Genomic DNA, 27647 nt, shown 5'->3' with positions numbered 1-27647 from the left:
GGCTATCCCTTAAAGCTGAACAAGAGTAATTCACAATTTATTTCACCTTCTTCTAAAAAAGACATAAGTTTTAATAAATATGTCTTTGGTTTCTTGTTCATTGATGAAACTTGACATGCGTTTCTTTCATCTTAGTCAAAGTTTGGCATTAGACAGCCTAGCAATTAAATTGGTCACATTTCAGATTTGTGATGACTCGTGGAATACTGGAGCTCAATTTGCAGTGCACTTCCTATCAGTGTTGGTACAGAGGCCTGGGGGCTGAATGCAGCAACTATGAATGCAAACCATGTCAAATTTTACGTGCAGCAGGATGAGGTAGTGAAAAAGCAAAAGGATTGGAAGCAGCCAAAACTGTCCTGCAGGTTAATTGATTTGCAAGACCTGATGAAGGCTCAAGCCATAGCACTGGCAAAGGAATTAACAATGATTATCCAACACATAAGAAGACACAGATAAACTAAGTATTACCACAACATTTGGGAATAGTAGAAATAAAAGAGACCAGATCTCCAAGCAGCGAGTCATCCAAAGCAGTAACAACTGACTTAGAGTTCAAGCAGCTTGAACATGCAGAAAAAATGAGGCAGCTTGACTTAGGAGATGGGAAGATTGGCATTGAAAAGGAGGAAGATGGAGCTGGAGATTAAAAGAGTTGCGTTGAATGAAAAAAAGAGGAAGATGAACAACAAATATTTCAAGAGAGATGAAAAAGAACAAAAAAGAGAATTTATGAGGATGGAACATCAGTTGCAAAAAGAGAAAAGAGATGAGAGAGAGAAAAACAGGAAGAATACATGCTGAGAAGGCTGCATTGTGAAAAATAGGTCTGTCATACTGAAAGCAGTTCTGAGGAAGAAATCAAAAATGATAATTCAATAAGGAAACGTTCACATACACTATCAAAGTTTGCGGAAAAGGTTGTTGAATCATTGTGTGTGTGACTTGAAAAGGTAGCAGATTCATAGGCACATCACCTGAAATTCATGCATCCCTGTCAAGATGAAGTTTCTTTGCATTATGACATAAAAAAACATACTATTCTGGAGTTTATGAGTTAGTTCCTGAAGAATATTGGCAACTATTGAGGTTTGAAGTAACTGAAGTTGAATGGGTACAGCAATGTGATTTTGAGTGGTGGATATGAGCACTGAGCAGAACTTCTACATCTGAAGCTCAGAGAGATCATTCTCCAAGAAGAAATTGAATTTCACTCCCTTCATTCACCAGACAATGCTCAAGACCAGATGGCTCCAATTATTTAACAGGAAAATGGAGCGGGTCACGACGATAAAACGATTGATAAAAGTGACCTTTTCCTCGGTCACCTGCACGCTAGGGTATATAGGAATACAGAGAACTCAAGCATTGATAAGCAGGCACATCACTCACCCAAAACATCATAAACTAAGTGCAATTTAGCGAAATATGCTGCATATGACTCTCAGTGGGCACACCTCGAAATAATCAAACTGATGACTTTGTTACTCATATCAGTTTTTCCAAGAACCATTCAATAGGCTGAAACTACAAGTAGTATATCCTAACAACTGTGGACATGACAAGCCCACTTCTAAAAGATTAGAGACCAAAAAAACCTGCAGATGCTGGAATCCACAGTGAATAAACAGGAGGCTGGAGCAACACAGCAAGCCAGGCAGCATGTGGAGGAGGAGGAGTCAATATTTCGGGTATTACCCTGAGCCCTGAAGAACGTTGACTTCTCCTCCTCCACATGCTGCCTGGCTTGCTGTGTTGCTCCAGCCTCCTGTTTGTCTACCAATTTCTAACAGCTATTCCTTTGAGGACTATTACAGCTCAAGTTATTGTGGTGGAAAAAAATAACTTTTTTTTAAACTTGTTACACACTACCAACAGAAATCATTCTGGACCAAGATTCCAGCTTTATGTATAAAATTTCTCAGGACATATGTAGTAATTTGCATACGAGACAATTCAAGTCCATCACAAATAAGGCACTAATACAAGCAGCAGTGAACACGTACAACAAACTCCCAAGATAATGAGTAAGACACGTTGTCAAAAAGATCACACGGCTGAAGTGGAATGGCTAAAGCAATGTGATTGGATCTTTTGCTTTTCCAGACGACAGCTTTCTAAACAGTCTATTGGATTTAATCTATTCCAACTCATTGATACTCTCGAGATATGAAGTCCACTAAAACTGATTGAGAAGCTGGAAGGCAAAAAGACAATTTCATAACGTTGCGTTACCTGTCCATGTTTCTAAAGAGACTCAGTGAAGCACAGGTCATTTAAAAAAAATTCCCAGGCCGAAATAAAAGAATGAGAAGACAAACATGGTGCAAGACAGCATTGCTACCAAGAGATGTAGTGTTGGTGTTATTACCTCTTTAATCACTGGAACAATGCATAACTCCACAGAAATATGTACAAGCAATATCACCGTGAACAGCAAGGACGTCAGGTGGTCACACTAGTAGGGTGGCAGTGGAAGGGTACATTTCTGAATGGAGGGCCGTGACCAGTGGCGTTCCTCAGGGATCAGTGTTGGGACCTTGGGTGTTTGTAATATATATATAAATGATTTGGAGGAAAATGTACCTGGTCTGATTAGTAAGTTTGCCAATGACACAAAGGTCGGTGGAATTGCGGATAATGATGAGGACCATCAAAGGATACTGCAGGATATAGATCGGTTGGTGACTTGGGCAGACAGATGGCAGATGGAGTTTAATCCGGAAAAATGTCAGGTAATACATCTGGGAAGGTCTAATCCAGATGGAAAACATATAGTAAATGGCAGAACCCTTAACAGTATTGATAGGCAGAGGAATCTGGGTGTACAGGCACACAGGTCACTGAAAGCAGCGTCGCAGGTGGAGAAGGTCATCAACAAGGCATATGGCACGCTTGCCTTCATCGGCCGAGGCATTCAGTTTAAAAATTGGCAGGTAACAGTGCAGCTTTATAGAAACTTAGTTAGGCCGCATTGGGAGTATTGTGTTCAATGCTGGTCGCCACTCTACCAGAAGGATGTGGGGGCTTTGGAGCGGGTACAGAAAAGATTTACCAGGATGTTGCCTGGTATGGAGGGCATTATCGATGAGGAGAGGTTGGAGAAACTTGGGTTGTTCTCACTGGAAAGACCGAGGTGGAGGGGTGACCTGATTGGGGTCTACGAGATTATGAAGGGCATGGACAGAGTGGACAGTCAGAAGCTTTTTCCCAGGGTGGAAGATTCAGTTACCAGGGGCGTTGGGCTTAAGGTGCGAGGGGCAAGGTTTAAAGGTGATGTACAAGGCAAGTTTTTCTTTAAAAAAACAGAGCGTGGTGGATGCTGGGAACTCACTGCCGAGGTAAGTCGTGGAAGCAGATACTTTAGCGACTTTTAAAGAGCGTATTGACAAATGCATGAATAGGATGGGAATAGAGGGATACAGTCGCTGGAAGGGTAGGGGGTTTTAGTTGTGACGGGCAGCTTGTCGGTGCAGGCTTGGAGGGCCGAAGGACCTGTTCCTTTATTGTAATTTTCTTTGTAGTAGAGGATGACAAAAACATTAAAAGTCAACAAGGTGGTGAGGGCAATAGCTCACAAAGCACACGTCCTACAATCTGATGAGCCAGTTCTGATGCAATTCAAAATTTACAGAAAGCAGAATGCAAAGACTGGTAAGCCTACAGAACAATTTCAAGGAAATCCGTTGGGCTAGACCACAGTGTGCAACGTTAGCCAGGCATGAGAGGAATAAATGGGAATCACTACCAATGTAACAACATTCTGATCCTTTTAGCCTACAAAAACAAGCTTAAATGCAAACAGAAATTAAATCTCTGGCAGGGAAATCACTTGATTGGGCCTAGTAAACCCACAGAGTTAATTCAAAACAGACAAAAAGTCATCAATATCAATGAAGTGGTGTCAGATGCCACAATTCAGGGTCAGGCACTAACAAGTGGGCATTGTCCTCTTGCAAAATGATGAAACAGAAATACAACAGCGTTTAGGGTACTTTTCAAAAAAAAAAGGTATCAAGGCTCTGAGATCATCATTGGCTCTTCAAGATTTTGAAGTTGTCTGTCACAACGACAAAGAGAAAGTATATAACGACCATAATCCATTTACTTTTTGTAGAGCAGTACAAAGCTTGAAATGCAAGAATGCTTCAATTGAGTTTATCAATTTGAGTTTATTATAAAGATTATGAACGAATTTATATTTACATGTGAGGGGAGTGCATACAGCTTAAGTTTGTGAACTCCTAATTCATGTCAACTCCTAATTTTGTCATCTCATTACAAAGACATTTATTTTCTTGTTCAGTGTTGAATACTGTTTCTTTCATCACAGATGGTAAACAGGCTGGCATTAACCATCCCAGAGATTAAACTGGGCATACTTCACATGTGCCAACTCAGAATTGTAGTCTTTATTTCCACTGCATCTCAATGTTGTGACAAAGCAAAGCACCAACTTCACAAGTTGAGGCTTCAGTCCAGACAGCCCTGATTTTCCCTTACGCGAGGGTAATTCAGTGGCCTGACAAACTGTACAAGTGCTCAAGCAGTTGAGGTGAGACTTTGTCAGCAACCATCTGTCTTGTCTCTACCTTCTTGTGCGAATACAACCTTTTCCCTCCAAGTTTTCATCTGACAGGAGCATCACCAAGTGGACGAGCATTTGCTGTCCAGCCCTCAATGCCCTTCAGATGCCAGCAATGACCTGCCTTCTTGAAGCACGGGGGTCCATACAGCTCAAATGGCAGTAGGACCAGGTTGGCATGACATTGAGACCACGACGTGAGGGGGAGACAAAACAGATTTCGGTCAGGATGGCGTGGACATGGGAGATGGCAACACCACCATTTGCAAGGAATTTACGTGCTGTGCCCTCCTGAGGTAGAGATGGCAGATGTGGAACGTGCTGTCAACAAAAGGGCTTTGTGAGCTGCTGCAGCCCATCTTACTTGTGTCACGAACTGCTGCCATGTGTTTAGCTGGCAGAAAGAGTAAATACCTGAGCTTGTGCATAGAGTTTAAAAATCACACTCACTATGCTGCTTTGAATGCGATGAAGTGGAGTTTCTTCAATTGGACTCCATGCAAGAAGTACGTATATTCCTATGAAACATTATCTCATCTGAGCCAGTCCTCCTGTTTATTAATTCTTGTGCACATATGTATGTTTGCATTTTAAAAGGACTACACCTGAAGGTTGCAAGAGACTGACTGATAAATTATTTTATCCTTTGCTGAAGGTCTATTATAATCATCAAATGTTTCAAAATTTTTAATAAAAAAACCAAAAGAACTGCAGCTGCTGTAAATCAACAACAAAAACAGAAGTTGCTGGAAAAGCTCAGCAGGTCTGGCAGCATCTGTGAAGGGAAAAAAAACAGAGTTAACATTTCAGGTCCAGTGACCCTTCGTCAGTTCGGAAGAAGCCAAGGCTGAGCATGCCCATTTTATGTTTCAATGCCACTGATATTCTGTTCAGTTTTGTTCTGGTTGCACATCCATTCCTTTTGGCGCAGCTGAGTAGTGTACTTGGCCATTTCAGAGAATAGTTAAGATTCAACCACGCTCTTGTTTGTGCAGTCACATTGCAGCCAGACAAGTTAACAAGGACAAATTTCCTTCCCTCAACACACATGGGAGTTCACAGCTGTCAAAACAACAAGTTGTGTGATGGATAAAGACTTCAAAAATAAAGACAAAATAAATGTAACTGAGGCAGACTAACTTTATTGTGACAAAGAACTTCCATACAAACATCCTTATAAAAGTTTAAGAAACACCAGACAACATACAAGACATTAATGAGGTGCTGTTGACAGGCCAATTCCAAGCGACAACTTCAGTTCCTTGCACTTCAAACGTTATAATTGAGAAGCGCTTCACACTTTGAGACAGTCCAAAAGCAGCTATATTTAAATTGTCTTGGAGAATGAACCAATTTCAAGCCAAAAATTGCATTACCATGTGAACAGCTACATTCTTCTTGTCAACATCACAAATATAGAAGAAAGAAACCATGGGAACATCTACTGATCAGAGCAAATGCACTCTAACCGAACAGGGTCACCTGCTTTAATGTACTCAGTTCACATTGTGTAGAACAGTGGTGCCATCTGACAGCCGAAATGCTTGGTGGGGCTAGAAGCTGCAGAGCCTATTCAAGTGCGACATGATCCAAACCTATCAGTTAAATGTCCAGATTGTGAAATAAAGAGCTGCAGCTATCTAACTTGTCAGAATGCCCTGTAGAATCCATGCATGCTAAGCATGTATTTTTTTTTCAGTAGTTAGAATTTGGTCCAGTGTACAACGTTCCTATTGATGAAATATGAAGTTTACAAAGTTTAAAACATCAAGTACTGCCTGCATTCAAGTCACTTTGAATAAAATGAGACTTCAAAATCTGTTCAAAGATATGACACAATGACCAATGAAAACCTGCCAATGGGATGACTCAATGGAGAACTTGAAAAAGGTGTAGCCCACCATTCAACATTGGAAAAATAAGCATATCTTCCTTGTACACATCAGACAGTGGAGATTGCTGATTTTCCAGTACATGTGATATTTGTGTCTAGCTCCAAAAGTATTTCTGTACAAACAAATGCCATTGTTTTGAGCAGAAATTAAAAGGAAAACTCAATGATCTAGTGCAATGCAATTCACGACAAACAAACAGTTAACTAAGTCAAAGCACAACACAAGCAAATTGCTTCAGTCACTGAAAGCAGCCAAAGATTCTCGAGAGATAGATACAAGCCGCTGACAGACAAGATGCATACACAGTTCTCCTTGCTTACATAATTTTTGGACTGGGGAAGGTCCAATGGAGCAGAGGCAAACAAATATCTTGAAAAAAAAAAATTGACCAACTTCCTGAAGTTAGCTTGAACTGAAACCACAGGGCCAGTCAGATGGCACTAACAGTGACAGGCCAAAACTGCTCCACCTGTGTGATGTGGCCAATTTTAGATTGATCCTCGATCGTAGTGCCATTACTTCAAATCAGTTTTTGGATATTTTTAAATGTGCAGTCTTGTTGCTGACAGTGTACCTTCTGTCGGACACCCTATGATCAATGTGAACACAATGACCAGTACCTCTGTTTGAGCTGCTGGTGATATTGAATTGAGAAACTAAACTAAAATACGCCCAAAAATTTATACCACCCACCACCACCACCCCCTCCCCCCCTAGGCAATGACTGTTGTCAAGTTATTTTTCCAGATTTGCTCGCACTTAAAGTTCAACTCTAATCTTCAACTTGAAATGCTGCATGGCTGACGTGAATACAGTTCAACACAAGCATATCACACATGACATTCTCTAAGACAAAACTTCAAATTGCAGCAAGCACTTCACCCGTTTGACAGATTTATCCCACAAGGCTGTGATATAATACACTAAAATTTTAAACTCTTCAACAATTCAAGTAGTCACAATACAGGGGTAATTAGATGGCATTAAATTCTGATCCAGAAAACAGACTTTAAACACTTGTGAAAACACAAGTCAGTGCAAGTTCATCAGGGTCACAGTTTACTTTTCAGCGGCCAACAGCAATGCAGAAAACTTTTATACCTAGAATATGAAAAAGGGAGTTCCAGACTCCCTCAGAACCACTCTCAACACCATTCCAACAGCGTACGAGGAAACATTCTTAAGAACACACGGGCTGTCCCTTCACATTCATTTGTTGATACAATTACAGACTGCCTCAACACTTTTTGGTTTAACAAGAGCTTTTTGGACTTTAATGCTGATCCGGTCTTCGGCACTGTTATTCACACGGCAGTTTTTTCTTAAAAAGGGCATGCAACAATATTACAAAATATTTTGCCCAGTTTCACAACATTGAGACATTTGGCAATTTGAAAATTGCCAGTGAATAAAAATGGCAGTGATTTTCACCAAGGAGCTCTATGGTTCTGATGAATGGACAAATGTCGTTTTCTGGAATTCATAAAGTGTCGAAATTCGATTGCAAAGCTCTCTTCTTTGGTCTAACCTTCAATGGTTTTATCACACCCTAGAAACAGAAATAGCTTTTAGACAACATGTAGACTAATGTCATTACAACTAATAGAAAACCTGCTCTGTCCCTACTTTTACTTACTACTTGTGTCTCGGGTGCTTCCAGGAGGAAATTTCAGTGCACACTGATGCATGATAGAGAAGCAGTACTTGGACTCTTAGTTATTTTAGGTTGAAACTAACAGGAGCTAAAACTGGCTCTGGGTCTCAGAGTCTGGTAAAGGGGCGGTCAGGGCACACTGACCAAAAAGAAACCAACATTTCACAAGATTCTTCCTCCTTGTCACACTCCAGGTGAAACCTGCTGCAGATATGCATGCAGGTACTGAGGCGGCAAAGATTAAACTGGCTTGTGATGCCCACAATTTAAACAATTTTTGGAGAACCTAAGTGGTGAACATAGATTAAGAATACGGATTGCAACAAAACAATGAACAACGAAAAGGGAGCGGCTGCTAACATTTGAGCTGTGGGACGAGACCGAACTTACAAGTGATTCTCTGTTGAACATACTAAAAACAGAATATACACCTTTTTTTATGGCAAGGAATCATCACAGCCTGCACCCACATTTGCCTCAAAACAGCACGAATTCAAACTCAATGCAGTTTGTCTGTCAGCCATCACAGGCCCTCAGAGCATTACTGAAAGTAACTAGCTGCATTGCAATTTCAACAGGTTTACACCTCAGGTTGGGAGGTGTTCAAACAAGTGTTGCAGTAAAATTAATGTATTACTATGTTTCCAACGTAAGACAAGTCAACAGCTGATGAAACAGGTTGACAATGTAACTTGCACTATGAAATACAAATTTACAGCCTAATATTCAGATTATTTCATTCCAGAAGCCCCTACAGCATGACATCAAGTAAAGGGCAAGGCAGACTTATGACAAGAAATGAAGTATCTCAAGATCAACTTAAAAATCAACTTTAAAGCCAATAACAAGTAAATTATTTACAATGTCCATAACACGTTGTCGGTTTAGCCAACAGAATTATTACGCTAACACAAAATAAGATATTATATGCCTAAGCAAAAAAAGGTTCTTCTATCATGTCAAAATGCTTAGACATTTACACAACTAATGGATCAAGATGCCCTTGAGACGCATCTTCTAGCGTTTAGTCATAACGATAACTAGAAATAACCAAATTCTGTATGCAATAGACACATTGGGCCCTTCTGAAACAGAGCACAAATTTCAATTCATTGACTTCAAAAGGGACAAAATCCTCCAGTTCCTTTTCCCTTGTGATAGCAGGGACTCCTACCTCTTTTCCCTGCACCTTCTTTCTAGGCATTTGTTGACCCTGGACTCGTCTGGCTCGTTTGATCTTTTGTGCTTCAAGGCGACGCAAAGAACTCCTCTGGTTTTCTGCTTCCCCATCAGACTTATATTCATCCTGTGAATCACTGTCAATGTATCGATCATTTGGTGCTGTTATACGTTGTCTCAGAGCTAAAGAAACAAAACACAACTGACAAGTCAAATCAAATCAAAAATCAGAAACAAACAAACAAACATTCAGTTTAGTTCCTAACTAATACTCAGTGGTTAGCACTGCTACCTCACAGCGCCAGGGAAGCAGCTTAGATTCCACACTTGGGCAAGTGTCTGTGGAGTTTGTACATTCTCCTGGAGTCTGCATGCGTTTCCTCCCACAGTCCAAAGATGTGCTAGGTAGGTGGATTGGCCATGCTAAAATTGCCATAGTGTTCAGGGATGTGTAGATTAGGTGTGTTACAGGGGGACGGGTCTGGATGGGATGCTCCGAATGTCGGTAGGGACTTGTTGGACCGAAGGGCCTGTTTCCATACTGTAGGAAATCTATATAAATACATAACACCATCAATTGTTGGCATTTCGTCTGATCCTCTGAAATACTGACATTTGCTGGAATGTGCATGCTGACCACCCCTTTGCAGTTGCACTAAGTAGCTGCCTCTGCGAGACTTCACACGAAGCCAGTAATCTACCCAACTGATCAAGGGACCTCGCATTAGTTTCCCCAGAACAAGAATTTTGACGAATGCATCAGTGGATTGTTGATCTCAGCTGAAGGTCAAACAAGGTTTGACATTGTAAGAGATAGTAGGAACTGCAGATGCTAGAGAGTCCGAGATAACAAGGTGTAGAGCTGGATGAACACAGCAGGCCAAGCAAAGCCGAGGTTTCGGGTCTGGACACGAAACGTCAGCTTTCCTGCTCGGCGTGCTGTGTTCATCCAGCTCTACACCTTGTTATCTTTGACATTGTAAGCTCTGGATCAACACAGTTCATGACAGCCATCTTGGATTTATCGAGCATTGGCAAGCACCAATGCCGATATGAAATGTGTGCCTTCAAGAAAAGTCAATTCCAAAATGAAGCTGCAGCTTCTGGTCCCTTTTAGCCTCTGACCCCAACATACTAAGTGCTTGTTAACTCTTCAATATATTACAGTAAGTTGGTACAATACTTTTCAGTTGGTGCCGCACTTAGATTTGTGACATGGGTGTACAAGATAGCATAGGTGCTCAGCAACTCCCTCAAAAGTATGCTGAAAAATTTCATGCAAGAGAAGACCAGGTAGCCAACTTGGATGGCATAAGCCAACTGGAGACCAGCCCCACAAAGGACCCTTTTTCCTGTTCCCGGCTATTTTCCATACGATTGCTAGACTCTGTTACATCATCAAACACCTCAGCAATAAAAACGAGCATGCAAACAAACTTGAATCCGATTCAGTAAGGCTGACAGGATATGAAATTGCAATTCTGATGACAGTGGTAGAAGTAATGATGTTTGAATAACTAGCTAAGAATTTCAGTGAAAGAACTTTGGGATAGAGAGCTTTAATGGTCATTCATGTGATCTTCAGTAGTTTGCATTGTGTTGAACAGTGAAACGGTCAAGTCAAATTGCAGCATTGCAACTGTGACTTCCTCTAAAAATACCATTGGTGGTGCGCTGCTCAATTCAGTTTTTGAGCTTACATGGAGTGATGAAGCACAAAGTTGAAGGCATAAATACAGCATAAACTTCACAACCTGCAGCTATGTTCTAGTACCACTTACATTTACAGCCTTTCCTACTTGAATGCTGCAGGCAATGCCATGAATACATGACTGATATTAATCTCATTACTTGTTACCTTAAATATGACAGCCAGAATTTTAACTGGTATGAAACCCCAAACTCTGCACAATAACATCTACCTTCCAAAACTAAAGACTCCTCTTCTGGACATGGGACAGGACACATCATAGACATTTCATTTTTAAGCTTAGCAAAATAAGGAGACTCACAGTACTCTACTTGCGCAGCAGAGATGGCTTTCCTTCCCATTATCTCCTCTTCAGGATAAAGAGGATCCTTGTAATGTACTGGCTCATCACCCTGAATGCTTGTTAAATCTTGCATGCTAAAACTACGCAGGCGTCCAGCGATAGCTCCCTGACTCTGCAACAGCAGAAAAACACAGATGTCACAGCAATACCTTTCAGTGTGAAGTATCTTAAGGTGTGAAGTAAAAACATATTTTGCCTGAAACGTACAGGAGGTCAATATGCTAGTGAAAAAGGACAACCACAGTTCCAAGCGTGATCCGACAAAAATGATGAAATTACAACACATGAACAAGTCAACCACAAAAACACGACTTGTCAAACTTGCTATATGTCTCCAATGCTTTTTATTACTTTGGTAACAGCTAGTTAAAATGGACTCAGAAGAATCTGGTTGTTCAACAAGCTATTTTTAGTGCATTATTCTCAAATCACGCCAAGACAGATGCTTGCAGGCGATCCAAAGCTTGAGCTAATTATCTATAAAGCATCATTAAAAAGGGTGTAACAATAGTTTGTGTTCAACATATTTCAAATCAACATCGACGAGAAGGCAAAAGGTACTACATGGATGCTGCAGATTCAAATTCCATGTGACAAGTTCTGAAACAAAATTCAGAAAGATGTCATTTGTGAATGTGCAAAATCTCAAAGAGAAGACAATTTTCTAAAGCGAATCTGCTCCTTTTAATTGTCCTCCATGTCATTCAGGTCCCATTGCAAGTATGAGACATTTAGGTGCCTTCTCATTGGCCTAACAGGACAATTATCACAGAAGGTGACACCCTTTAAGGTAACTAAGGATCATTAATTCAATTTAACCCTGCCACGTGTCCAAACAGCAGCACCCACGGGTTCAAGTCTCACCTGCTCCAAAGATTTGTCACAACATACCTGGATGGGTTGTTCAAAAAGCTCCTCGGGGTGATCCAATCCACTAGCGTGGCAGTTCCTTCGCATGCTGCTAAAATGTTCTTGCACAAATAAACTATTTATAATTGAAGAAACCACAATTGAGAGTCTGCAATAAATACCGTCCATGTGTCCTTAATACTTGCCTTTGCAGCAGCATTTACAGCGACATTGGCTGCCATGTTAAGTCCCTTCCTGCCAAAATTGACCATCGTTTCATAACCACGCTCCTTGGCTTGACTGATGTAGGAATCAATTTCCTAAAAAAGTTGCCATAAGATCACATGTAAAGCGATAGCTCCTTCATACACTATGTTGTATATACATGTAAGCAAATGAAACAAATTCATATTGTCTGGGCAAATCAAACCTCATACACATCCTACATTTTGCATTTCTATCAAATGCACAGCAGCAAAACTACTATAAACATTTTAGACCGTATTAGTTTAATGTTTTCAGCACAGACAGAGAGGATGAACAATCGTTTCTTAAACAACTCCTCCACTTGTCCATTAAAATGGAAAGATGGCAGCCTACATTAACAAATACATTAAACGGCAAAGCTGACAGAAATAGAACAAGAAAACCGTTACTCACCAAGCTGGTTCACAATTCCTTTCTGTGCACAACACACAAGTTGTGCTGTGATAAAAAGTGTAAAGGGCTTTAGAAGTATTCCAACAGACTTAGTCAATTTGACATTTCCTCCCACTGGAGTGGGCACAGATGCCCACAGTATTTGTTAAATGCAAAGACACTGAAGGTAGAAAGACACCTTGGTGTCCTTAATAAAAACCAAAAAGAACTGCGAATGCTGTAAAAATCAGGAAAAACAACAAAATTGCTGGAAAAGCTCAGCAGGTCTGGCAGCGTGGAAAAATAGAGTTAACGTTTCGGGTCTGGTAACCCTTCCTCAGAACTGATGGTGGCTGGGAAAACATCAGTTTACATGCAGAAAATAGGGAGGTGGGTGGGGTAGGGAGTAAAACGATAGGATAGAACCCAAAGAGAGAAAGAGAAAGACAGTTGGACAGACAAAGGAGTTGCTAACGATCACACTTGGTGTCCTTGTTGAAAAGTCACCCAACTGCAATATGCAGGTGTACCAAGCTGTTAACAAGGCTAGCACAATGTTAACCTTTACTGCAAAAGGATTACAGCTCATGACTACTGAAACTTTGATTCAGCACTACAAAGATTAGAAAACGGAGTTAATAATTTATGCTCATCTCAGACCCAAGTAAAACCTCCTTAGCTTTCAGTTGTACTCCCCACCACCTCAGCAGTTTGTGTCTTGGTTTGCTTCAGGTCTCAGAGTTTGGGTGGACTGAAACTGGACTACCGTGTGCACTTTTAGTCTCGTCTCAAAAAACATATCACTGCTATTGAGGGAATGCAACAAAAGTTTCTCAGATGTATTCCTGGGAATGTTAGGGTCGTCCTACAAAGATAGATTGGGCAAACTGCACCAGTATTCTCTAAAATTTCAAATGATTACAAGGTGATCGATGAGACTTAGCCAATATGTAAAGAGAGACAGACAAGGTAGGCAAAGGTAAAATGCTTCCCCCGACTGGCGAGATGAAAACCAGGGATTACAACTGAAAAAAGGGGTGTGCCACGGAGGTCCGAGATGAGGATTAACTATTTGACTCAGTTTTCAAATCCCTAAAGTGCGGAAGCAGGCCATTTGGCCACCGACCCTCCGCAAGCATCTCAAACCCCACCCAATCCCTATAGCCATGTATTTCCCATGGCTAATCCACCTAGCCTGCACATCTTTGGTAACTGGAGCACCCAGAAAAAAACCCAACTCAAACACGGGGAGAATGCGAAAACTCCAGAGACACAAAAGCTGGAACCGAACCCGGTTCCTTGGCACTGTCAGGCCACAGTGCTAACGACTGAGCCACAATGCTGTCTCAAAGAAAGGTGAATTTTGGAATTCTCTCGTCTCAGTACGTGTAACACGGTTGGACAGATTTAAGCCAACCAATAACTTAGAGCATTATGGGGATGAGGTGAGCAAGTGTCATTTGAAGAGTTTGATCTGCAATGGTTGTGTTGGATAGAGGGACAGGCTTCGTGGGCTACATCACCAACTTCTATTCTCATGAATGTTTTCTCCCTGGTTTGCTTGTTACATTATATCACAGTTCAACACTGTCAAGATAGCGCTAATTTGTCATTTTCCTTAAAGCAAATTGAGTCGATCTTGACGTGTGGTTCAGTCAGTAATCACGCCTGGGTTGGAGGCAAATTCTAAGATGACAGCCAAGTATAGCTCCGAGTGAGGCCTGAACACATGGAAGAATTTTGGTCTGAGCACGACACAAAGCAGATTTGTCATCAGAAAGATATTGCAGCTCAAGAACAAGGTCCTGTTCTGGCATCCAATCAACCATTCTCTCCAAATGATGATCACCAAAACCCATTTGGTCAGTAGTTTGCAAGATTTGGGAGACTTGTTGCTGTAACCTGTATAATAGCAGCTCCACTTCAGAAAGTGAAATTATTTACCAAGTTCAGAGAACTGCGAAGGTCAAAGATAAATCTAATAGATTCTTCTGTGACCAGCTCTGGCACACTATCTAATGTTAAGGTGCCTGAACAAACCTAAAATGCTGAGAAATAACACTGCATTGGTTGTCAGATCAACAATTTTATTTTTCTTTCATTTACCCAGTTGATACTCAATGTTGGAGAACGGAATATATCTAATTTCACTTATTCAAGCCTCATAATATTGACATCATTGCAACTCATCTATGACCGACTAGGAGGTGCTGCAATTTTAGTACACTGTGCAGGCTGCATGGCATGGTCATCCTAACCCTTCACACCTCCAGCTTTGTAGCTCTAGTGGCATATGTGGCACTGAAACTCAAGAATATTAGTTTTGGTTGAGTTCAAAGAGATGTCAATAAACATGGACAAGAAGAGGAACCAAAAATACCTGACGTGCAAAGATACCAAAAAATAATCTTGGCTATATACCAGATTGAATTTGTAAGAAAAAGATCCCACCATGTCTGAGAGAGTGTACTGGTCATTAGATTGGCCCCGTTTGCTGTAAAAATCACCAGGTTGCATAAGCAATACCGCTTCTGCTCTAACAATTCCATCTGAAACCTTCGGAGTTTTGAGAAACCACAAGTTCGCATCATAAATGAAGCGCTACTTCAAAATACCAATGATATTGGATTTCTTCATTTTCAATTTGTGAGCAGCCGTGACTTCAAATTCTCACTGACATTAAAGCATGTTGTCGAACATTGCAGTCCAACACTACTCTGACAAGAAACCTGCTTTTGTTTACCTTCTCCTTCGAAGAGAGTGTGGGATGAATAAATTTCTTGTAAATCATGCTGGCACCCCTGGTGTACGGGGACAAAAGCCAAACAACAAATGCAATTTTCATTTCATAATAGAATGGGAACCTGCAGGAGAGAATTTCAGATCAGTAACAAACCAAACATGACATATTTGTATAAACATACTCTCAAATCCCTTAGATGTGGGAAGTCTAAGTCATTAGCCAATTAGGATTCATTCAGCAGTTATAGACAGCTTCATGTAGAATCAGTGCAGGGCACCATGTGATCACTCCTGTTCATACCAGCTGCTTTAAGGGTACGTGAAATCTTTTGAAGTCTTGCGGAATCCACCTCCACCACTCTCCCAAGCGGCACATGCCGCATCATAACCACTGAGCAAAGAAGTTTCTCCTAGCTCTCTTCCTGACAACATTGAAATTGTGAATCCTAGTTAGTGACATACTAGTGGAAACAGAGTATCCTTCTTTACAAATTTGTTCCTATTTTTGATCTCAATAACGGTCCCTCTTAATCTTCTCTGCTCTAAAGGAGAAGAAGCCCAATTTCTTTGAGCTTGCCTTCTGTCTGAAATCTCTCATTGTGGGGATGATTCTTGTAAATCTCCTTTGCACTTACTGCAGGGCTTTTTGATACCTTTGTTAAATAAGCTGTCCAAACTGAACACAACACTCCAAGGGTCATTTGACCAATGACTTTGAGATGTAGCATCACTTCCTTGCTTTGTTACTCCATACCTCTATTTACATAATGGAGGATCCTTTAAGCCTTCTTAACAGGAGTTTCAATTTGGGGAGCCACCATCAGAGAATCATGCACTTGAACACAGAGGTCTCTGTTCCTGTACTCCACTGAAAGTTGCACCATTGAGCCCGTATGGTCCGTTTCTTCTATAACGGACATAATCTCACATTTTTCTACACTGAAATTCATGTAGCAGATGTTCTGCTCATTTGGCCAACTTATCGATGTCAACCTGAAATTGCTCAGCATCATCCTCAATTCACTATGCTCCAAGCTTCACATGACCTGCCAATTCACAGACTCTGGCCTCAATACCATCTCCAAATAGTTTATCTTAAGCAGAAAAAACAACTGTCCCAACACTGATCCCTGTCGACCACCACTTTCAACTTGTCTCTGGTCTGAGAAATGCCCATCTGTCCCCACCCTCTCTTTCGTAAGTTCCGCCAACTTATAAGAAATGCCCCAAAGACACATCAATCGCAAACCTCTCATTTGCGAACTAACCTGCCACGCGGCACCAAATCAACTGCTTTCGCAAAGTCCAAACATAACACATACAACAGTACCTCCATTGACTGCCTGTGTCATCTTGCCAAGGAACTGCTATCAGTAGAGTCACGGAATAAGGTTATCATCCCAGCTTATATTCAGATTGGCTAACTCATCCCAGAAAGAAACCTTGTTTAATGTGTTGAGTGTTTGCAGAATGTATTAGGCTGCAGATGTTACCGATTATTTCTTCCTGCATAATAATGCCACGTTCTACCAATCATTGATATAAATTTGTAAATATCAAAGTACTAAACTGGACAGAGTTTAAAACCTGAACAGAAATTTCATCAGAAGCTCAGCAAGTCTGGCAGCAACTATGGAGAGAAGAAACTCAATATTTCATGTGCAGTGACCCTTGCTCGGAATGGCGTCACTCCATAGATGCTGCCACGTGTGAATTTCTCCAGCAATTTCTGTTTTTGTTTGGTTCATGTCTCTGGCATCTGCAGTTCTTCGTTTATTAATTTGTGCTTTATTTTCAAATTTTCAAACTGTTCCTCAGCACTAGTTTTTTGTTTAAACTTTGTGCTTTACTGACATCTCCCAATTTCATAGCCTGTGGAAACAGTTTTATGATTGTCTTATGCACTCACTGGAGTCCATTTTCACAATTCAATTTTCTTCCTTTTTTTTTTAGAAAGAGGGAAAAAAAAAAGAAAAAAAAACAAACAACTTGTTACAAATTGGTTTCCATCCAAACTCTACTAAAGTCCAACACTTTGCTGGTTGTGACTGGTTTCCCTGAACTAAAATTTGGCTGTCCTCCAAAACATCATCTCTCTGAATTCCTGGTTCTTCAAAATTAGGACCTTGCAGGTTCTGTTCAGAAGTCAAAAATCAGTGGAAGACTTGATGGTCTTTAGCAAATGGAGCAATATAAATGTTTGTTCTATTAAAATGACAGCTGTTCTATAATGTACTTGAGTACTCTCAGATGCTTTGTTTGAATTGCACTCCGGTAACTGTTTCAAATGAGTTCCTAATTGTTCATTAGGAAGAAATTCCATGAAGAACTGATCCACTGCTATACCCCTGTAATTCATACCCAAATTTACACTACATCTTTTATGTTGTATGCCTTTCAACACAATATTGAATTTAAGCTGCTTTTCAAAATGCAATGAGGGTAAGCTTGAGAGCTGACAGTGAACATAGTAGTTGCCTTCAAATGGACAGAACAGAGAACTTGAAGCAGAAATTAGTATGTTAGTATGTAGCAGAAGTTACTGCCGATGCTGGAGTCTGAGAGAACAGTGTGGAGCTGGAGGTACACAGCAAACCAGGTAGCATCAGAAGCAGCAGGAAAGCTGATGTTCAGGGTCAGGACCCGTGTTCAGAAACGAAGCAGAAGTTGTTGTGGGGAGATATGATAGTCGCATTTGCAGAAATGTGGCTCGAGCCAGAGCAGGACTGGATACTTAAAATGCCATTTTTGTGAGCAAAAGGGGTGGTGCGGTAGTCTTGGTCAAAGACTGTATCGTAGCTCCTGATGTGAGAAACAGGCAAGGAGCAGTGACTTGGAGTATTTATTTCAGATCCCCACCTAGTAGGGAAGAAGTTAAAGGCACACTTGTAAGCGGACAAAATCTCTAGGATGGTGATTGTTGCTCATTTCACTCAGTGTAGGGTCGACTAGAAGAAAGGCAGTGTCAGGCAAGAAAAGGGGAGAAATGTTTGCCGTGGGTGCAGGAGAACTTCCTCAAATGTTGTTTCCATTCCTACTAGCAAGGGAGCTCTGAATTTGGCCCAAAGAAATGAGGCAAGGCAAGTGCAGGAGTATATTGAAGTAGTGATCTGGCATAAAGGTCAGTGTTAATTTGGAGAGAGATAAAAATGAGTCAAGGATTAAGATGGCAGACTGTAAAAGAGCTGATTTTAGGAGTGTAAAAGTTGAACTGGCACAGTTCATGGTATTATTTTGGTGGATTAAATAGTGGATGTAATATTGGAGCCGTTCAAAAGACCAAATTAATCCAAAGCTCAAGTACCTGGATGACCAAGGATGTTGGTGAGAAAATAAGGAAGAAGGAGGAGACTTAAGATGGACACTGGAATAATGGGAAAAATCAGGAACAATATTTCAAATGTATGAGAGGCTAAGGGGATTTCTTTTTAAATTCATTCATGGTATGTGGGGGGGTCACTGGCTAGGCCAGCATTTATTGCATATCGCTAATTGCCTAGAGGGCACTGAAGAGTCAACCACGTTGTTGAGAGTCTGGAGTTGCATGTAGGTTAGACCAGGTGAGGATAGCAGTTTCCCTCCCTAAAGGACATTATTGAACCAGTTAGGTTTTTCTGACAATCGGCAGTGGATTTTTGGTCATTAATTCAATAAAAATGCTACGTAGAGCCGAAAGTTCCACCTTCTACTGTGGCGGGATTTGAACCCTGGTTTCTAGAGGATTACATGGATGTCTGGGTGAACGGTCAATGATAAGGCCATCACCTCCCCTGGAATTATGAGGAAAAGATGGCAGTCTATGCTAAAGCAGATAGTAACATGTTCTTCAAACATTATTAATAATAAAAGAATCATGAAGGATGGACTGGGGCCCATAGGGAACAAGCAGGCTCAGCTGAAGGAGGCCAGAAACAGGCTATACGAGTAAAGAAAAAAAAAATCAGTGCGGATCTGTCAAGGGAAGGTTATGTCTGCAAGTGAAATATTGAGGAGTTTGTTCTCTCCATAGATGCTGCCAGACTTGCTCAGCTTCTGATGAAATTTCTGTTGAGGTTTTAAACTCTGCCCAATTTAGTACTTTGATATTTACAAATTTATACCAATGACTGTTTCTTTCTGCATACTAATGCCACGTTTTACCATTCAGTAAAATCTGCAGCCTAATACATTCCGCAAACACTCAACACATTAAACAAGGTTTCTTTCTGGGACGAGTTAGCCAATCTGAATATGAGCTGGGATGATAACATTATTCCGTGACTCTACTGATAGCAGGATTGCAAAGCCTTGTTTGAATAAGTCCATTCATTTCGCCATCTGAAGAGAGATAAGCATCAAGCTGTGGAAAGTGAGACATGAGGATTCAGATTGGTTGTCAGTTGCCTGGATCCACAGACGATATTTTTTCGACTATTGGCTTTTTTCCACGCAAGTCTGTAAAAATCTAGAAGTCAGTTGCACCCTATGCAAAAAAGAGACCAACTTACTTTAAGCCACTGCACTTGGGTTGAGAAGTGTGTTTGTCTGCAGATCTACCAGTTAATTCCCACCATAACACCGCAGCAGCTTTGGGTGTCAACTTTGTGTTGCAAGTTGAAATGGCAAAATCGAATCAAGACCGCAGATTCAAATTCCAGGAAACTTTGAACCCTTCACTGCTCTTCATCCCTACTGCTCCTCATTTTTGGTATTCCACATTCTCCCAATAATTACCCAAGAAAGCACAAAAAAAGAAATCGATCACACAGTTTTAACACACAAACACACTTCAACTTACCAGGAAATAAATATATCCGTGAAAGTTTCGATAGTCGTGAAGATTGCAAACACAATCCAATACATCATCCATCGGACCTAAGGAGAGATCAGATGCCCAATGACTTAGATGCCTCATCAGAGCACATTACCACGTTAGCAGCGGGGCCCAAAATCACTAGTTTCTTGAAATATGTACTTAAAACAGCCAAGCGAAAAGCAGAGGAAATACCCTTTTTATTCAATGCAAAAGGAACAAAGATGGCCACAAAGCTATATTTGCAAATTAAGTCATCAAATTCACTCTACCCTTCATCTACATGCCACACCTCCCCTCACAAATTACACATCAAATCAAATCTAAGCAAGTTACACACCCAACAACAGCCATTAGTTGAGGGTTCGGTTGCATGGAAAATTACAAAATCTAAGTTGAAACACATGGTAGCAGTACAGATTAGTGGGTTATGAACTTTAGGTGAGAAAGTACATTTGAGGCCAAGATAACAAGAGTGTGATTGGACGACAGAGCAGACTCCAGGGGTTGAAGTGCCTACTCACGCTTCTCGCTCTTACGCTTAAAGAGAAAAAGGTTTGTTCCAACTATTGGGAGGCAATTATTAGAATTCAAACCCAGCACAGGTTGTCAATCCCAAAGACAGACTTAGTCATGGATTTTCCCTCAACAATGGGATTTTTAAACAAGTCTTTCTTGTACCCTCACAATCATACAGTAAACTCCTTTTTGCACAGACAGTCAAGTACAGAAGCAAATTTCCTTCCAACAGCCAAGACGATTGGGCCAGATAGACCACAGCAGTTAGAGGCTTTTCATTCTTGGTAATAGATCAGGATCTTAATGCAACCTTAGAACCTTCAAGTAATGAAGGAAGCATGAGAGAGCATGAAATTGTCAAGCACTGAACAAATTCCACACATTATGTCACACAAATCTGGAAATGAATCGAGATCATCAGATCTTTGTATCTTCCGAGTAACTGGGGAGAAGGATACCCAGTACTCCACACTTCAAAGAAAATTTACCTTAAAACTGCTAGAAATTCCAACACAATGTCACTCAAATACAGGCTTCAGTGAGCATGATGGGGAAGAAATAAATACGTTACGCCTAAATTACATCTTTTAGTTTTGTGCGTTAAGATCATTCCAAAAAGATGAAACATTTCCCAAATAAATGAACCTTCTAGCAATCCCGTAGTTGCTGTACAACATCCTGTCATTCTCAGTTTCAAACGAAGGAAACGACAGATTGTATCACTAGACTGCCATTTATTTTAGCATTTATTCCCTAAAGGCAATACCCAACCAACAAACGTGTCAGCCGAGTTGTGGACTAAATGAGTGGGCAACTAAGCAGCTTTTAGAATAAAGCACAAAATTTTAAATTGGCCATGAACGTGACAAATGACAACAGTTGCTTCCACTGAAGCATTTTATGGCCAGTGAGGAGTAGAAAAATGAATAGTTATTTACTAACCATAAGAAAATTAAACAAACACTGGAACCAAAAGATAGATTACAGAGGGCTCTCTGTTCATTCTGAGACACGTGTACCAGGAAAGCAACTGTTTACTTCCTAAACTACTAAAGGGCAATGAACAACACTACATCTGGACAGAAGTTAGAAAGTTAGAATCAAATGTCAAATATAGCACACAGCACACAAGCAAAGATACTAAATTCCTTTTCTTTTCTTTATTCGTTAACAGGATGGGGGCATCACTGGCAACGCAGCATTTATTGCCCAGAGACCAATTCAGAGTCAAGCACATTACAGTAGGTCTGGAGTCACATGTAGGCAAGACCAGGTAAGGATGGCTGTTTCCTTCCCTAAAGGACATGAACGAACCAGATGGGTTTTTCTGACAATCAGCAATGGATTCATGGTCATCATTAGATTCTTAATTGCAGATATTTTATTGAATTCAAATTCCACCATCTGCCGTGGTGGGATTTGAACCAAGGTTCCCATAATGTTATCTGGGTCTCTGGATTAAGAGCCCAGCGATAATACCACAAGGCCATAGCCTCCCCAAAAAGAGTGGAATGACCAAAATCAGTCAAACAAAAGCCAATCTTGACCTTCTAGTTTGTTGCCTGTTTGCTTGGCATCAGATGAATAGGATCAGCAATTTCACAACATAAAATGAATGGAGAGCAAGCCAGCGAGATGCAGCTTTTGACAAGGTATGGTAGAGTGTCACATGACCAACAGCAAGTTCTGACTGTGTTTTCTCGAGCATTAACTCCAACTTCAAGTTTCAATGTCATGTTAATCTAAACGAACGTTGACAACAATTCAGCTGGTTTCTTGGATCCAAATATTTTGAAGCTAACAGTTGATTTTCTTTTTAAGTTTAGCCAAAGATTGTCAATTGGAATTACTTCCTTTGGGATAACAAATGATCACTAAGCAAATTGAATACCTGTTATCTGAGAAACTCTGCTGACCAAGTGATATGTGGACTACATTACATCTGCAATAGGCTACATTGGTATCAACTGTCAAAGAGCTACAAACCTTTCCAGACATCAGGTGACCAGGGATGACCTTGAAAACACATGTCCTGGAGTTCACCTCTTACGAATGACACAGACTCCATTCTCAACTACAGCACTTGACAATAAATGATTCAATCACTACTTCAAACAGTGCAAAACAGCTGCTGTTCTTCAGATACTCTCTTCATGGCATCAATGGCTGTGCTAACCAACAGCCAACCAATTCCAGGAACACACTTATTTCTGCACAAAATGGAGCTTCAGCACAGCAGTGAGGATTAACCACTGGGACTTCAAAACTAGCCTATTCACGATTCTTCTCCAATTTCTGGATGTTAAAGCAAACCATTAACAAAGCCTCAAAATCACAACAAACCCATGAAGGAACACAAATCCATCAGACTCGTACAAACATAACAGCATAGAAAACAGGAACGAGGCGAGGCCATTTGGCCTTTAGAAACTGCTCATCATCCATCTCAGTCCCTTATTCCTGCATTCTCCCCATACCCTTTGATCCATTTAGAACAAGAACTACACTCAACGTGCTGTTTTGGCCTCGTGTATTCTACAAGCTCACTCCCTGGGTGAAGACCTAATTGATCTACCCCATATACTTACACTGTGACCCCGAGCTCTGGACTCCCTGGTCTAGAGTATAATTCCTGCAATTACCTGTTCTACTCCTGTTAGAGTTTTACAAGTTACTCTGGAGTTGAGACTGGGGGGAATCTCAGGTGAATACCATCCAAACGATCCACTCGATTTTCATACATTTGTCCTACCGTTATTTATTAGTCTGTTAAGACTTTGTTACATTCCCACCATAGCCAAAACGCGCACCGCGTCTGAGGAATGGTAAAACTGCACATAATATCCACGCTGTGGTCTCAATAAGGTCACAAAACAGCAACCCTGCTCCTGGGCTCAAATCCTCTAGCTCAAGGCGGATATACAATTTGTTTTAACTGCCCACTGAGCCCAAATCCTTACTTTTAACCACAGGAGCACAAGGACAGCTCTGTCCTGTAACACCTCCGCCTTTGCCAATCTATCGCCATTCAAATAAAAATCTGCCGATCTGTTCTTCCTACCACACTAGATAACATCACATTTGTCCACATTATGCTTTATCCGCCATGCATTTTACACTTAGTTCCATCATCTAAGTCATTTAGCTGCTGCCAAAGTGATCTATGAACTCTGACTATTTGTTTCTCACCAGAGTCTTATAGCAAAAAACAGGCCCTGCGGCCCACTCGTCCATACCAACCAGGTTTCCCAACGTGAACTCATCCTATTTGACTGTTTGCTCATCTCTCTCTAAACCTTTCTTCTGATTGTACCTGTCTAAATGTCTTTGAAATGTTTTAAGTGTACTTGTATGCACCACTTTGCTCTGGCATCTCTTTCCATACACGCATCATCCTCTATATTAAAATGTTGCCTCTCGGGTCATTTTTATATCTTTGCCTTCTCACCTTAAAAACTTACATCCTCTAGTTTGAGATTCCCGTACTCGGAGGAAAAGGCTTGGACTATTCACCTTACTAGTGCCCCTCATGATTTTATAAACATCTGGAGGATATTCTTCACTGACCTACGCTCCAGGGTAAAAAGTCCCAGCTTGACAAGCCATTGCTTATAACTCAAACCTTCTAGTCTTAGTAACGTCCTTGTGAATCTTTTTCACACCCTTTCAGATTTAATTACATCATTCCTATTCCAGGGTGCCAACCATATCTCCATTCAATTTAGTTTAATACCCCAATCCCATGAACTTGAATTTTACACACAAATGTCGACTTTTACACCTTCTTAAAGTCTAAGTAAAACACAACTACTGCTACTCCCTTAAAAACTCTTCTGTTTGTGGTTCTGAAAACTTTCAATACATTTGTCAAGCATTATTTTAATTCCATTAACTCATGCTGACTTGGTCCAATGATGACACTATTTTGCAAGATCTGTTTCAAAACCTTCTGTGATGGACTGCAGCATTATGCCAACTGTCAAAGTAGCTTCAATATTCAAAACAGAAATAATAAATTGCTTTAGAAATGCCGGTCTAGCAGCTTGTGGGGAGATAAGCAACATTCACGTTTTGCACCCAGTTATAAAGACAGTACTCACATATTCCTTCACGTTTTTTGTCTTGACAGCTTTGTAAGATGTGTAGGCAGGATACAAAGTACCAAATGTAAGCCTGTTTTGTAAATAAAAACAAAGTTAATTTACCCACGGAAGGTACCAAATTCATAGCAACATGACAGCTAACACACTTGCATGACCAGGTGGGACACATCACACACACATCCGTCATTTACAGTTGCAATGATAAAGGAAGAGACTAGTTCTTGGCTTCAGAAATATCTGTAAAGAACACTTCTTTGGACTGTGAACTTCAAATGGGACAACATTCTGCTTTGAACAAGCAATCTGTCAGAAGATCTTTACATTTGTAAAGATGAAATCCTGCAGTGCATTCAGAGTTTTATTCATGATTTGGCCTTAATAAAGCAGTGAATAAGAGACCTAGACAAATCAGCACCCGCTGTCCCTGTACAGGGCAATTCTGCCCCCAAATAAAACCTCACTCGTTTTTCAATTGACATCAATTGTGTTCGGTTGAAGAGAGCTCAGCATAACAACCCCAACTTGATTGGTTACAGGGCAGGTTGCTGCAGCCTTGGGTTTGGACAATACAGTAGGAGATTCAGCCTAACAATAGAAAACCCAGCTCTCTCACTCCCCTGCAAAAAGAAAATCACCTATCATTACCAACTTATCTTCACATTTCCTCTGAACACCTCTCCCATTTATTGCACATCCCTGCTTAAAAGGAAAACCACTGAAGATGGAGGGAGAATTCCCAATGAATGAAAGACTAAGTGTACCCGCAATCGTATCATCAGCAAAAAGGTCTGAAAGTCTAAGAAAACTCAGGCAGTCAACTCGTGCTATCCAACGGCATTTCCTCGTTTACTTTGTCCTTCCACGATATTCATCTATTCATCTTTCTATAGGTCTGTCTGCATGCCCGAATGAAAATTTATACCAAGTGTAAAATATACAGTTTGAGATTCACAAATCTTGGACTTTTTGACACTGTTTAGCAACAGCATGATTACAATAAATAGCTGCTTTCTTGTTGTTGAAAAAAAAATTGTGTACTTATTTTCTTTTAAACTTCAAATAGACAGTTGGGTAGAATTGAGCAATTTGTTGTTTTTATTCAAATTTTGACAGGAGACTGCTCTGGGAATAATGGGACTTCCTTCTTGTGTTAAGGTGCGACATTACACATTTAGCATTTTCACCAATGGTGGCATGCAGTTTCAGCGAAGAAACTATTCTCGAATCTTGAATTATTGGAACTCAAATCTTCCAAATTCCACATGAAAAATGGTGGATGGTTTGGGAATTCAGAGCAAGACATCAGATTAGCCTATCTTGTATCACTCAAAGCAGTAATTGAGAAGGTACTTAGCAGGTATATAGGGACTCGAGTCTGGTCAAGCGTTCAAAGTTTACCACTCCAGACCGTTGCAAGAAATCCAAATGATTTGTCGACAGGAAATCTATAGCTGGACAGTGAACCAATTTTTCTTGCTGCACACAAAACACTGAAATTATGACTATTCAAAACAGGCAGCATTTGAAAGATGCCATTAGTTGCAGCTCAAGCAGCATTCTTCCAGTTACTCCCTCTGATGGCTCTTTAGCTTGGTGCTCAAAATTTGGATACATCCAAACTTTGTCCATGTCACTGCTGTCAAATACACCAAAAAGAGATCTTCCTGATAATCTCAAAAGGCCTTCAAGCACAATACTTCCATGCACCTCAAAAGCAAATTCCATCTCACAGATGTTTGAACATTCAAATACTTCAGTAATTCTCACGACTCACTCTCTCCCTGGTCAGCAACATCGTTACTGTTTCTTCCATCTGAAGGTTTCTTTAAAACAAGAAATTCATAAACAAACGGCAGTTGGCTAAATGTGCTAAAACATGACAATTTTACTTCTTTTGGTATCTGAAGGGAGTCCTTTGAACTGTGCTACATTAACTAACTTTTGCTATGCGGACTGTCCCAGCAGCACAATATCTCAACTTGTGACTGATTGAACCAATATTCAAAAGCCGTAATCATCAAATCTTATCATTCACGATGCAAAAAGACTGAAGGATTTGAATCTATTTCAACACTGAAGTCCCAATTTCTACTACACTACTTCACGATCAGCTGTTGGCGTCAGACCTTTTCCGCTGAAAAAGACGTGCAAGAGCACAGCAGTGCTTGTAATCAGATTTTGAAAACAGACCTCTGCCTGCAAGATTATGATAACCTGCACAGCTGCTTCTGCTCCTTCCCGAATCCTGCCAAATCCGACATACGTGGGCTGTTGCAATCTGAAAGTTCGTTGCACTGAATCAGCCAAACAGCCCTAATATTCTTGACAGGTGCAGCTCCTTCAGAACTCTTGGCATTTCAGTCAGCCACCTAGTTCTTTAGGAGAGAAAAGAGCCAAGTCAATCATTTCCTTACAAATCAATGTTCTCCCTGACCTGAACGCTTTATGCAGTCTTGCAGTGTGTTATTACCTCCAATTTCAACCCCAACCAAAATTTCACACTTGAACTTCAACTTGTTTTTCGCACTTGACACAGCAGTCTAACTTTGTAACACAGAACAAAATGAGACAATACAGATGATATTCTGCACTATGATAAATGGGAGTTGACTATTCAACCCTAAGAGGCTGTTCCA

At 40.6% G+C, this 27647-nt stretch overlaps 1 protein-coding gene across 2 annotated transcripts in view; it reads right to left on the bottom strand.

Moving 5' to 3' along the window:
- Nucleotides 1–5707: 5707 nt before the first annotated feature.
- LOC109937222 (receptor expression-enhancing protein 1-like) overlaps nucleotides 5708–27647 on the bottom strand; it is a 30378-nt gene continuing 8438 nt past the window's right edge. For both annotated transcript variants that reach the window (XM_048618437.1, XM_020535826.2), the window contains 7 exons: nucleotides 25009–25081; nucleotides 20375–20451; nucleotides 15599–15719; nucleotides 12423–12536; nucleotides 11326–11479; nucleotides 9309–9496; nucleotides 5708–8029 (listed from right to left, as the gene is read on the bottom strand). In XM_048618437.1, coding sequence (XP_048474394.1) covers nucleotides 7961–8029; nucleotides 9309–9496; nucleotides 11326–11479; nucleotides 12423–12536; nucleotides 15599–15719; nucleotides 20375–20451; nucleotides 25009–25081 — 796 coding nt within the window. In that variant the 3' untranslated portion in view covers nucleotides 5708–7960. The remainder of the gene's footprint in view (nucleotides 8030–9308; nucleotides 9497–11325; nucleotides 11480–12422; nucleotides 12537–15598; nucleotides 15720–20374; nucleotides 20452–25008; nucleotides 25082–27647) is intronic.

The sequence above is a fragment of the Rhincodon typus genome, chromosome 40 (assembly GCF_021869965.1).
Source record: "Rhincodon typus isolate 14 chromosome 40, sRhiTyp1.1, whole genome shotgun sequence".
NCBI lineage: Eukaryota > Metazoa > Chordata > Chondrichthyes > Orectolobiformes > Rhincodontidae > Rhincodon > Rhincodon typus.
Note: the sequence above shows the minus strand (reverse complement) of the source record. Positions and strands in the feature narration are given on the sequence as shown.